The sequence below is a fragment of the Acipenser ruthenus genome, chromosome 6, assembly GCF_902713425.1.
Source record: "Acipenser ruthenus chromosome 6, fAciRut3.2 maternal haplotype, whole genome shotgun sequence".
NCBI lineage: Eukaryota > Metazoa > Chordata > Actinopteri > Acipenseriformes > Acipenseridae > Acipenser > Acipenser ruthenus.
The window spans coordinates 42,929,794-42,944,025 of NC_081194.1; the positions used below are offsets into that span (position 1 = coordinate 42,929,794).

A 14,232-nucleotide genomic window follows, 5' to 3' on the forward strand; every position below is an offset into this window, starting at 1 on the left:
CCATCATACAGTACACTGTACAAGGATCTATATTCTTCTGGATTGGTTTTCTCTGATCTGGACTACAGAACTCTTGATGTTTCCAGGGCATTAAGTTAAGGTCATGAAGGGCAAGGCAATGTTGCCTTCGTTGGGCGTGAAAATTCAGGGGCACCAAGGCAGTTCTAGGGGGCAAAAAGGCAAAACATAAATCCAACCCAAGGGCACCAAGGCGATTTCATACGCATTCATAAAACAATAAAAATAAATGCAGATAGCCTAATATGTCGATGACATTTTAATTCAAACAAATACAAATAAATGTTTTCTGAGTGATTCACACACTAATTGTTACAAAAATAAAAGATAGGTCACATACATACACATTCTAACCCCATTCATGAAAGCACACGTTTTACTAGATAAAAAGCAGAACTGTAAGGTGGTGAGAATGTATTACACAAAAACAAATGAAAACAGAAATCGATGCACTTCTCAAGATTGTGTTTCATTCACTATTATGTTATCTCTCCTACTCGTTTCATAACGCAGGGAGCTGCTACTTGAACCATGTCATGGCTGCTTGCTCTGTTTTTTTTTTGTGTGTTTTTTTTTTTTTGGTGTAAGAATTTGAGCAAAACTAATCATTATCTACTTATTGTTTGTTAATTTTTACCATTGATGTTTTGGGGGGGAATAACACCAAATTACAAAATAGCAACGGTCATTGAAATGTCTATATAAATTAGCAATTTATATACACTCACACTCAAGACATGAAAGGACTTAGAATGTGTATTGCACCGTTGTATTATATAGTATTGCAATTTTAAGCATAAAATCAGATCTCCTTATACAATATGATCATAGAATATGTGATTATGTGTTAACGTTGTGTGTTTTCTTTTTTACAAAGATCAAAATTTAAAAAAGGACATTTAAATATAGGTCTGCATTATTTGCAGGATATTCACATGTATGTGAAACAGCGGACAGTGAAGCATCGAAAAGAAATTAAATTGCAGCTGCTAAAGAAAATGGTCTGAAATCCCTCAGTGGAATGCAAACTGTGCAAGTGGCTCTTAACATATGAAGGCACAACCAATTTCTGCAGTACTTGACAACTGTAAGTTCACTTTATCATCAGGGACGAATTGTTGTGCACACATTCCTTACCAGAAAATAAGTAAATCCTAGAACACTTTGCTGCTGCTTTAGACAGCTCTTAGTCCTTCTTTCTTTTTTAAATGTTTTTAAGTTGGCATGGGGCTCACAGACGGAAAAATCAGTGACACTGCCAGTGAATACGTGTCATTGAGAATTCCTGGAAGCACGGTCATATTGAGCTCAGTCTAACAGTGTCCGTCCCTCTGTTTGCCCTTGATTAACCAATGATGCAGTCATCTTTCTCATGGCATAGTGCTGGGAGGTGCACAGTAAAAAGAATGGCAACAAAAATACATTATGATAGAATTAAATTGTGACTGAACGGGCTAGCTGACGCTGAGCTAGGTTGTGAATGGGTTGTAAATCAGATGTGCTGGTGCTGAGGGACACCGGTGGCAATGACGGGAGGGCTTACAGGCAACTTTTGCCATAATTTCTTTTAAATTTGAGAGGCATTGCAGAAAGTGGCTTGGGCACTGCAGCAATTGCCGCTGGTGCCGTCGGTTATTTCGCACCCTGCAATTCATTTGTGCTGTAGGAACTACTGTACATTAGGGAATACAGTATGATCAACTTTGTAGATAGAAGACCTAGAGCAGTTGAGAACACAAATGTCTGCAACAAGTCAGGCACCCACTGTATAAATCGTGTTTCAAGCAATCTTTTTCTACCCACATTATAGACAAGCTAACCGTAAAGCATTACATACAGAAGAGTTGATGCCATACCATATAAAAATGGTCCAACTCCATTGCATGACATTATGTGCTGACTTTATTTTCAAAATAAAGTGTCCTTTCCCTTTCTAATACTGCACATGGATTAGGGAGTGGTTAACATGTAGAAAACAGAAAGTACTGATTAGAGGAGAAACCTCAAAATGGAGTGAGGTAACCAGTGGTGTACCACAGGGATCAGTATTAGGTCCTCTGCTATTCCTAATCTACATTAATGATTTGGATTCTGGTATAGTAAGCAAACTTCTTAAATTTGCAGACGACACAAAAATAGGAGGAGTGGCAAACACTGTTGCAGCAGCAAAGGTCATTCAAAATTATTATTTGTTTATTATTTGTTTATTTAGCAGACACCATTATCCAAGGCTACTTACAGAGACTAGGGTGTGTGAGCTATGCATCAGCTGCATTGTCACTTACAATTACGTCTCACTTACAAGCCCTTTTCTTTAACCAATGGACCACACAGCCTCCTGATTAATACAGCATTCAGAACTGGGCAGACACATGGCAAATGACATTTAATATATAAAAGTGTAAGGTACTGCACGCAGGCAATACAAATGTGCATTATTAATATCATATGGGAGATACTGAAATTGAAGGAGGAATCTATGAAAAAGACCTAGGAGTTAATGTTGACTCGGAAATGTCTTCATCTAGACAATGTGGGGAAGCTATAAAAAAGGCCAACAAGATGCTCAGATATATTGTGAAAAGTGTTGAATTTAAATCAAGGGAAGTAATGTTAAAACTTTACAATGCATTAGTAAGACATCATCTAGAATATTGTGTTCCGTTCTGGTCACCTCGTAAAGAAGAGCAACCAGAATTATCCCGGGTTTAAAAGGCATGTCGTATGCAGACAGGCTAAAATAATTTAATCTGTTCAGTCTTGAACAAAGAAGACTATGCGGTGATCTGATTCAAGCATTCAAAATTCTAAAAAGGTATTGACAATGTCGACCCAGGGGACTTCTTTGACCTGAAAAAAGAAACAAGGACCAGGGGTCACAAATGGAGATTAGATAAAGGGGCATTCAGAACAGAAAATAGGCACTTTTTTTACACAGAGAATTGTGAGGGTCTGGAAACAACTCCCCAGTAATGTTGTTGAAGCTGACACCCTGGGATCCTTCAAGAAGCTGCTTGATGAGATTCTGGGATCAATAAGCTACTAACAACCAAATGAGCAAGATGGGCCGAATGGCTTCCTCTTGTTTACGCTCTTATGTTCTTAAGGTGTGTATTGTGCACAGTTTAACTGGTTGTAATTACTGAAAAATGGGTAAAGTGTCAAATGTACACATCAAGCTACCCAATCTAATGCAGACTGACCATTTAGGTCCAGCATGTGGTGTATAGTGGTGGCTCTTCATGAGTAAACCTACTAGGAATTTTTGGTGGTTAACCATCTTAATTATTTTGATGCTTTCCTCCATACTTTGAGGTTTACAGCTAAAATACATTGTACTGTACTTCTTGTTGCATGTTTCAAGTACGACATGTCTCTGGTGAAAAAACTGAACCAGCATTATTTTATGCTTTCATTTTAGGAGGAGCGATATATATATGCAAAAGTATTCAGACCCCTGACCAATTCTCTCATATTACTGAATTACAAATGGTATATTGAAATTTTGTTCTGTTTGATATTTTATTTTAAAACACTGAAACTCAAAATCAATTATTGTAAGGTGACACTGGTTTTATGTTGGGAAATATTTTTAAGAAAAATAAAAAACTGAAATATCTTGCTTTTCTAAGTATTCAACCCCCACACATTAATATTTGGTAGAGCCACCTTTTGCTGCAATAACAGCTTTAAGTCTTTTGGGGCAAGTATGTACTAGCTTTGCACACAGTGTCGGAGTGATTTTGGCCCATTCTTTTTGGCAGATTTGCTCCAGGTTGTTCAGGTTGGTTGGATGACACTTGTGGACCGCAATTTTCAAATAGTGCCACAGATTCTCAATGGGATTGAGATCAGGACTTTGACTGGGCCACTGTAGGACATTCACCTTTTTGTTCTTGAGCCACTCCAATGTTGCTTTGGCCTTGTGCTTGGGATCATTCTCCTGCTGAAAGGTGAATTTCCTCCCAAGCTTCAGTTTTTTAGCAGACTGAAGCAGGTTCTTTTGCAGTATTTCCCTGTATTTTGCTCCACCCATTCTTCCTTCAATTTTAACAAGATGCCCAGTCCCTGCTGATGAGAAGCATCCCCACAGCATGATGCTGCCACCACCATACTTCACTGTAGGGATGGTGTGTCTTGAGGCACGGGCAGTGTTAGGTTTGCGCCACACATAGCGCTTTGAGTTTTGGCCAAAAAGCTCTGTCTTGGTCTCATCTGACCACAAAACCTTTTCCCACATCGCAGCTGGGTCACTCTCATGCTTTCTGGCAAACTCCAGACGTGCTTTCAGATGGTACTTTTTGAGTAACCGCTTCTTTCTTGCCACCCTCCCATACAGGCCAGTGTTATGCAGAGCTCTTGATATGGTTGACTGGTGCACCATTACTCCACTCCCAGCCACTGAACTCTGTAGCTCCTTCAAAGTGATTGTTGGCCTCTCTGTGGCTTCTCTCACAAGACTCCTTCTTGTTTGAGCGCTGAGTTTTGAGGGACGGCCTTTTCTTGGCAGTGCCTGGGTGGTGTGATGCAGCTTCCACTTCCTGATTATTGATCCAACTGTGCTCAGTGGGATATCCAAACACTTGGATATTATTTTGTACCCTTTCCCTAATCTATGCATTTGTATTACTTTATCTCTAACTTCTGTAGAATGCTCTTTGGTCTTCATTTTTCTTCAGATTCATAGTCTGACCAATGATCCTTCAACAGTGGGGTTTTTATCCAGAAAATGTGACAGCAACTTTAATGGTTCACAGGTGGAGGCCAATGGTAAGGTAACTGTGTCCTCGTTAGAGCAATTTCTTTCATCGGTGTAAACTGGGAGCTTCCACAGCACAAGGGTTGAATACTTATGCAAGCAAGATATTTCAGTTTTTTATTTTTCTTAAAAATATTTCCCAACATAAAACCAATGTCACCTTACAATAACTGATTTTGAGTTTCAGTGTTTTAAAATAAAATATCAAACAGAACAAAATTTCAATATACCATTTGTAATTCAGTAATATGAAATACTTTTGCATATATATATATCGCTCCTCCTAAAATGAAAGCATAAAATAATGCTGGTTCAGTTTTTTCACCAGAGACATGTCATACTTGAAACATGCAACAAGAAGTACAGTACAATGTATTTTAGCTGTAAACCTCAAAGTATGGAGGAAAGCATCAAAATAATTAAGATGGTTAACCACCAAAAATTCCTAGTAGGTTTACTCATGAAGAGCCACCACTATACACCACATGCTGGACCTAAATGGTCAGTCTGCATTAGATTGGGTAGCTTGATGTGTACATTTGACACTTTACCCATTTTTCAGTAATTACAACCAGTTAAACTGTGCACAATACACACCTTAAGAACATAAGAGCGTAAACGAGAGGAAGCCATTCGGCCCATCTTGCTCATTTGGTTGTTAGTAGCTTATTGATCCCAGAATCTCATCAAGCAGCTTCTTGAAGGATCCCAGGGTGTCAGCTTCAACAACATTACTGGGGAGTTGTTTCCAGACCCTCACAATTCTCTGTGTAAAAAAAGTGCCTATTTGGCACTGTATATATATTGGCACTGTATATATATTGGGGCAAGTGTATTGGGGCAATTAGGTGTATTGCAAGTCTATTATAAATAAAAAAATTAATAATGTGCTTACTAACTATTTCATCCAAACATCAGTGTTGCACATACTTCAATACATAATGCTCCAGGTCTATGGATTACAGTACGCATCACAATGCTAATATGCATCCTCACAAACAGCCTTGAGGAGTCTTTTCAGAAGCAATCTGTTTTTGAAGGAATTATTAGCATGGCAAGTGATGATCTAAGCAGAAACAGCAATAGAGAATCATACAACATGCATATTAAGTTATTAAAGTTTTAGAAATTAAATATTAGGAAAATATAAAAGTATCTCTTTAGGTAAATCACCCCTCAGGAAAAAAAAACAGCGTGATTATATAGAGCTAAAATGTTTAAAAGGTATTTATATCTGTTACAACAGCAATTAAATTAATTTAAATATACACCCTGATTGCCATGAAGTAGAAGATAAATTGCTGTTTGTAATAAAGTAAAAATAAATCTGTAAAGTGCAATTCTTTTTCAAGCTCAAGCTTTAAAAACTCCATTCAGAATCAGGCAAAGTTAAACAGTCTTGATGCATTTCTCAAATGTCATTTCTAGGTCATTTCTAGGTCTATTACAGATATGACCTATCAGACATCCCAGAAAAGGTTTTAAGCAGTTTTAACAATCCTTTTCCACCAGGAACAATTCTCAGGCAGATATTTTCAAAGTAGCGGGTGTCATGGATAGTCGACAAGTGATATAATGTTTCTTTTAAACCAAAAGTTGTGGAATTTGCAGAAACACATGGGAATAGAGAGGCAGGAAGAAAGTATGACGTTAATGAATCTTGTGTCAGGAAATGGAGACAATTTAAATGGAAGCTTTCAGACGGCAAAAAAAAAATAAGAAACAAAACAAGTAAAGAACTCCGTGGACCAAAACGTGGGCGGTTCCCAGAAAATGAGAAGTGTTGGTGATTTTTTAATTCAACAACGAAATTCTGTGAGGTGGCTGATGCACCTGGCACACAACGGTCACAATTTAAAGCAAGTTTAGGTTGGGTGGAGAGGTTTATGAAATGGCCAGGCTTTTCTATGGCCAGGCTTTTCACTATGCAGACAAACCACTGTGTGTCAGAAGCTGCCTGACAAATTCGAAGAGAAGCTTGTACAATTTCAGCATTTCGTTATTAGGCTCCGTTCTAACAAACAGTACCAACTTGGACAGATTGGAAATGCCGATCAGACCCCCGTATATTTCAACATGCCAAGCAATACCACAGTTCATAAAAAGGGAGAAAAACAGGCGAGAGTACGACTAGAAATGAGAAGCAGCACATTACTGTAACGGTCTGTGTGACAGCAGACGGCCACAAATTGCCTCCACACGTCGTTTTTAAGCGTAAAACCCTGCCAAAAGAAAACTTCCCAAAAGGCATTGTTGTTCAAGTACAAAAAAATAATGGATGACAGAGGAGCTTGTACTGGATTGGCTGCAGAAAGTGTGGTTTCAGCATCCTGGAGCAATGCTTGTGCTGGATGCTTACACTGGACACAACCAATGCAGTTAAACACCGCGTGACCATGAAAACCGACCTGGCTATCATTCCAGGTGGGATGACATCACAACTTCAACCACTGGACATCTGTGTGAGCAAGCCATTCAAAAATAAATTTAAAAATCTTTATCAGAAATGGCTTGGGAATGGTGATAAACAACTGATGCCAACTGGAAGAATGTGCCGTGCACCTCTGCCCCTCTTGTGCGAGTGTATTATTAAAGCTTGGGATTCCATAAAAACAGAGACTGTGGTGCACTGCTTCAAAAAATGTTATCAGCTCGAGGGAACACAAGATGACGTTGTCTGGGAGATGTCAAGCAATAAAGAGTGCTCCTCCAACTCCGAGGATGAGGATGATGACTAGGAGAGATTGTTGTACTTGATACTGTATGTTCATTTACCATTATTACAATATATGCATTACCAGTATCCCTAATTCAGTCAGCACTCGCATATCCGACCCTATACAATTTTTACTTCAGTGACGGTTAAACGACTGTGACGCATACCGTAAAACTTCCAATAACTGCCGGGTCTCAAATAATCACCGGTCTCCAATAGGCGCCGGGGCTACTGGGAAATATGGTAAAAAGACGGCGCGTCATACTGAATGTTCCAGCCAATACACACACGGCTGTACAGTGAGCTTACCAATTCATGAAATACTGTTAATAAAAACAGCTTCAAAACTGGGTTTAAAATGTAATAACAGCACTAAAAAAAACTTTATGCATTACGTGTACCTTAATTAAGTTTTCTTATTATTCATCCTGATGGTCACTTTCATCGCTGACAGTTCATATTCTTAAGCTACTCCTCATCTTCCTCAACTTCAATGTCAATGACAGTTCCCTGTGCCTTCTTGCGCTCTATGGACAGTACCTCTTTTCCAGATGTACATGGTTCCCCTTCTTTAAAACAATGAATCTTCTGTCCAGAGCTGTAGTGAGTCCACAAGCCTTGAATAACTTTCACATGCTCCACGTTTAACTTTCGCCAAGCTTCCAGGATCCACTGGACCAGCAGACAACACAATGCAAATCGTATTGTTTGGACAGCGGTGTACACATACAGTACCAGAACAATGTGGATACAATTTCAAGGTATGAAGTTTATTTTATGGACCAAATGTAAAATTAAATAGCTGTTAAAAACATTATGATTTTATAAGACAACAGGCAATGACCTAACAGGATGTTATGTTTATCTGTGTCTTTAAAATGCTAATTTAATCCTGTCTGAGAATGTCTGCTCCAGTTTTGTTATAATGTTAAACCTTGCTCACCCACGCTAAAAATGAACACATAATAGGTAGATAAAATATTATCAAAATTCTGATTACGAAAAAAAAAATAGCTCGCTATAACGTCACCATGATCCAAGTAACAACCTTCCTTGTTTTAGCATTACGAATAATAGACAAAATACACTCTTGAGTTGCGTACTTCTCCTGTTTAACTAGTGAAACATGTGCTTTAACAAACAATGTTATACAAACTATAACTTACACACATAGCTAACTAATGTCACTGTTTAATAAAAACGAACCCAGGATGTTTTTTTTGTTTTCTTTTGGTTGATATCCCTTATTCTGTTATTACTTCTTAGTTAATTTCTAATTGTATAGCATTTAAAAATCCAGTGAAAAGGCAGGGTGCGAGCTGACATATTTACGAACAAACCAGTCTGTATAACACATTGCATGAATATTTTAAATGTAGCGGTACCGTGCTGGAATTAGCTTTCATTTTCAAAACAGCTCGGTTGTGGTTGTAACCTTATAATTTATAAGGTCATACGAGGCAGGATTCAATGATAATGTGGCACACGTTACTTTTTTTTTTTTAAATCGCTCTCTTTATAAGTGTGTATGATTTGTTAGTTACTGAAATCTCAGTCACTTAATTTGTACCAATGAAACATAACCTGGTTAACCATACTGATGGCATATCAAATGCTTAGATGACAGGTATGGTTGCATTCTAGAATAACTTAAGGATAAAACAAAATACATATCGACAAGGAATTGCATTAGTTCCATTACTTAGTTGAGCACAAGGTGGTTTCAATAAATATGTTCTGATTTATACATAGGCCTACTATGTGATAGTTTGGGATATTCAGTCTATGTAAAACTGTAGGTAGGTGTTTATTTTTTGAATTTTTATATATAAAATTATTAGTTGAATAAACCTCTACCGAAAAAGACCATTTTGCTACCTACCTTCCAGGCAGGTAGCAAATCCTCACTACTGCCTATATATATATATATATATATATATATATATATATATTATATATATATATATATATATTATATATATATATATATATATATATATAATGGGGATTGATTTTATTCTTAATACAAGGGCGGTAAAACGCGACTGACATGTATCTGGGTAACGAAATCCGAGTGCTGACTGTAGATGAGTTTGTAGCATTTCATCGCAAAAATTGGTGTATTCTTTTAAATAAATATGCGTAATTGAGGTTGTATATTTATTAATACATCTTTATTTGATGTTATATATTTTTCTCAAATTGAAGGTGGGATATTTGGGCTGCATCTTAAATTTGAAGGAATACTGTATTTTAAGCCGGATCACAGCACAACTAAGCACATTGGTTTCTGGTGATTTCCTATCCCTGATGAGTTACATGTACACAGCAGACTCACTTCCCAATACTCACAAGGTTGGAATTTAAAAAGGACAAATAATGGAAAGCTTTCAGTTTCCTTTTTGGGCTGTACAGCGAGTAGTCTTTTGAGGAGAGTGCCATTGGCATCTCTAGGGAGGAACTGGAGTCTCGGGTCTTTGCCAAAATAAATCAGCTTGTACACAGATTTCTGTATACTGTGTTTATTTAGGAGCCGAAGAAACAGTGTATCCGTTGTCATTCTATTTCTGCTATAGTACATCAAGCCTCTAACAATAAGATGAAACACTACTCTTTATGAAATCTACAAGCATCCATCTTGCATTCAATTGCAATGTTATAGGTCTACAGTTATATACAACATTTTTTCTAAATATTTTTAGTTAGTTAATTTGAAACTTTATCAATCTTTTAACTTCACAAGTGACATGTAGATGTAATTGATACTTTCATCATGCTCACATTCTCTCAAACAAAGTTGATTTGTACAACAAACTGTATCCATTTCTTTCAGATAGCGACTCACATCAGAAATCATGGACCCTTTGCAGGTTCCTCGGAGGCTTTTAAAAATAATCAATATCTTGTCTCATTTTGGTATATATAGTAACTTTGGCAGTAAGTTAAACTGAAATCTCTTCTGCTCTCCAGACTGTGAACACAGCAAAACAGGAAACACTTCCTGTGAAAAACTAAGGAAGAATGCTTTGCCCTTCTCCCTGGCATTTCAAGCACATGTGAAAGTAACTAGAAAACATTTTTTTTTTTTTTTTTTTTACTGCAGAAAACGCTGAGGAACGAATTTAGTACTGCTGTATACAGTAGTGAATGAAGGCTAGCTTTTATAGGGGAGAATTGGGAGGTAAAGCAGGAGACTGAGGATTTAAATTATACTAGCTCTGCGATTCTCAAGGCCTTATTAACAAGCCAATAACCATATCCCATAGGGCAGCAGTGTGGAGTAGTGGTTAGGGCTCTGGACTCTTGACCGGAGGGTCGTGGGTTCAATCCCAGGTGGGGGACACTGCTGCTGTACCCTTGAGCAAGGTACTTTACCAAGATTGCTCCAGTAAAAACCCAACTGTATAAATGGGTAATTGTATGAAAAAATAATGTAATTGTATGTAAAAATAATATGATATCTTGTAACAATTGTAAGTTGCCCTGGATAAGGGCATCTGCTAAGAAATAAATAATAATAATAATAATAATAATAATAATATCCATGAATAAAAAGCCCCAGAGAGATGCAGACCTTGGAGAAACTATTATGCATGGTAGTATGCATCCATTTATACCTCTAGATGTGGTGTCCTAGGGCTTTCTACGTCTTATTAAGAATCAGTAAACCCAACTGATTTTAGTATTGCTTCTAGTAGTCAATACACTATTCAGATATTTTGTAAGGATCCCAATTGTAAAGAATATCAAGTCAGATGTCTGTGGTGATTCTGTATTTTCTCTAGATTTTGTTTCAGAACATTCAAGGAGATTCCTGTAACTCAGAGATGTAGCTTTGTAACAGTAGAAACTTAACAGAAATTGTAATATAATCACATGCTCTTGTAGTTGGCCCATCATTTTGTTATCATATTTTAGAAAGTAATAAGCCATATTTTGCACTGTATTCATTGCAATAGTTTGGGGGGTATGGCACCCATTGGTTTTACGCAGAATTATAAGTGTAGGTTACATTTTAAAATGTATCCACTATAAAAGAAAAAAAATGTACTCATAGTTGTGTAGTTGGCACTGTACATTACAACTTTGCATAAAGTTTTTTTCAGACCCTTGAGGCTGCAATATTAATTCAATTTCTCCTAAGGCCTTTCTGCCTTGTGCTGCTGTAAGACCGCAATGGGATGTGTCTGAATAGTAAGGGAATGCAATTTGAAAGAATCCCCCTCCTCCTTTCTTAAACGAGAACAAAACATATCCGCCTCAGCTCATACTAGGGTGAGATCACAAAAACGTATTCATCTTGAAAATCCATCAAACCATGAAGCTAGTGAACCTACATATAGCATCTACTAATAAAATATGTTTTCAACTACACAAATACACAATATATATATTTGCAAACGTAGTGGCGGTGTTACCTTGCCAATTAAACGAAAATGCAGTTTTATGTAAAGCACACATATAAAATGCAGGACAGTATTATTTATTTGCAAATGCTTCCATTCTGGCAAGTAATGTAAACGTAGCGGAACCAAGGAAAACTAGGACGGTGGAAACTATACAACGCAGACCGATTACCAAGCCTCTCGTCTTCTTCCATTTACATATATATATACATATATATATATATACATATATATATATATATATATAACTGCTAGTACACTACTGTCTGCCACTAGGTTTGCCGCTTTCATAACTGCACACGTAATTTTATAATCGGTTATATTTCATTATCCTTGCTTTCTAAGGTGCACAGAAATCGGCTGATATTGTTTTTTTCCCCAGTCGTGCTGTTAGTATTGGTGTTGTTAAATTAAAGATCTTTTTAGACAACAACGAAGCTGTGACAGTTACACTGCAGTGTTAACACCACCATCTCAACACAACACCGAATAGTAGAATCCAGCAGATGACATCATGATGCTAGACGTATAGCTACATGTGATGAGATGCTAATGCGCGCGCGTCGGTGAAACTGATACCATCAACAAAGCGCAGAAACAAACAATAACCCAACCCTATATTTCTCCCCTGATTTTCCCCCGTATTTTCAAATCGGTGATTGCAATCTCCCATCGCAACTACGTTAGAAATGGGAGATGCAGACAGACATGCCTAGCTGCATGATGCTATTTCTAAAACACATTTTAATTCACAAACCGCCATACATAATCACGTTTGTTTGTTTTTTAAAAAATATTATTAACACAAGATGCATATAATAAATCGTATTTGTCACTTACCCTTTTCTGTGCTATTGCATATGTCCAAGGTTGATGTGTGAGCGAGTAAAATACAATCAGTGCCTAACCCAACCCTGTGCGTTCGTTTCGGGTGTCGGTTGCTGAGCAATAATGTTATTCCTTACACATAGCGGCGCAAGAGAGCCAGTTTAGATTTGTGCTCATGCGTCACTCCTTCCAACACGACCACGTAGGAGTGGCTTGCAGAGTGATTGGCAACTATACAGATGAATCCGGCTTTATAAATTGTATTGGCCACTATGATTGGCCCATACTCTGTGTACCAAGCGTAACAAAAACTGCCCCCCAAAAAGTGACGTATCTGTGATTGGCTTTGATATAAACCAATGAAGCTTGATTTCTGACTTATTTTGAGCAAGTGGGTTTAAATAGTTTACAGGGGGGTGTGTTTAATAAATCAAGCAACGAGCCAATCTGCGGGAGTGCCGCAACTGCTTCCTGACAACATATTTTTGTAACCAGGCGCAAGTTCTGGTTTTTGTAGTTTTTTTGGTGCCCCATTTCAATACAGGAACAAAGGTTTGGTAAATAAAACACTACAATCTCCATCACCTTTTCATATAGGGAAGTAGATACAACAAGGTGATTGGTTTAGCTTGCGGCGCTGCAGTTAAAGGGCAGTTTTGAGATAGCTGCCGTAGTAACAGTCGTTATAAGTTAAACTTCAAAAACTAAAAATATATATATATATATGTGATTAATGAATTCTTCCTGGGATTCACAGACTGAGGTTGGTGAGGATTTGGAAGAATATAAGAAGAGTCTGAGAGGTGAGTATTTTTCTATTTCTTTATTTTTTTTTTTTTTAAAACACAGCAGTCAACAGCACGGTAGCCGAAGTTGACAGGTACTGTACTTAGTCGTCTCCATAAATGTCCATACTTCTGGAGACCCTAAATCAACGCATGACTGACATCGGGGGGAAAAAAAGAAAACTGTAAACTTAAATATTATGGTGACGTGTGTGGTGAAAAAAAAGAAAAAAAAAGTTATAGTAAGATACACAGTAATGTTTCCACTGACTGAACATTTACCTTAAGAGCTATTTTACATGAATTGCCTGTTGTAATAGTGAATATGTAAGGCTAGGTTTTTTTTTTTTTTTTACTAGTGCATCCATAAAATAAACATTCTAAAAACACGGACAAGTAGTTTTAGACTAGAATATACGTGACTTTTTGTAAGGATGTACTTTATGTTAAACAAAAATCCCTAAATATAAAATACTATGGTACCATTGGACAGTCCTGTAGTATGTTTTTATATTGGGTGTCAGTTGTGTTGATTTCCTATTGTGTTCACAATTTATTTAAAATATTTTGAAACATTTCATGGTATTTCATGACTTATCCTGTTTTCATTGGTGGTATTTCCAAGTAGTTTAAGTTTGGGAAACTAAGTGTATGAATAAGTTACTCTGACAGCACTCTAGGTGCATAGGTGCATGGACCTTGCCTCCCAAAGGAGATCAG

At 37.2% G+C, this 14,232-nt stretch overlaps 2 protein-coding genes across 13 annotated transcripts in view; one reads left to right on the forward strand and one right to left on the reverse strand.

Moving 5' to 3' along the window:
* LOC117411321 (centrosomal protein of 170 kDa-like) overlaps positions 1-12,963 on the reverse strand; it is a 136,808-nt gene extending 123,845 nt beyond the window's left edge. For all 11 annotated transcript variants that reach the window (XM_059025401.1, XM_059025402.1, XM_059025392.1 and 8 more), the window contains exon 1: positions 12,740-12,963. The gene's annotated coding sequence lies outside the window, so the exon portion shown is untranslated. The remainder of the gene's footprint in view (positions 1-12,739) is intronic.
* A 225-nt stretch (positions 12,964-13,188) lies between these two features.
* LOC117410903 (serologically defined colon cancer antigen 8 homolog) overlaps positions 13,189-14,232 on the forward strand; it is a 139,609-nt gene continuing 138,565 nt past the window's right edge. For both annotated transcript variants that reach the window (XM_034017842.3, XM_034017843.3), the window contains exon 1: positions 13,189-13,530. In XM_034017842.3, coding sequence (XP_033873733.2) covers positions 13,461-13,530 — 70 coding nt within the window. In that variant the 5' untranslated portion in view covers positions 13,189-13,460. The remainder of the gene's footprint in view (positions 13,531-14,232) is intronic.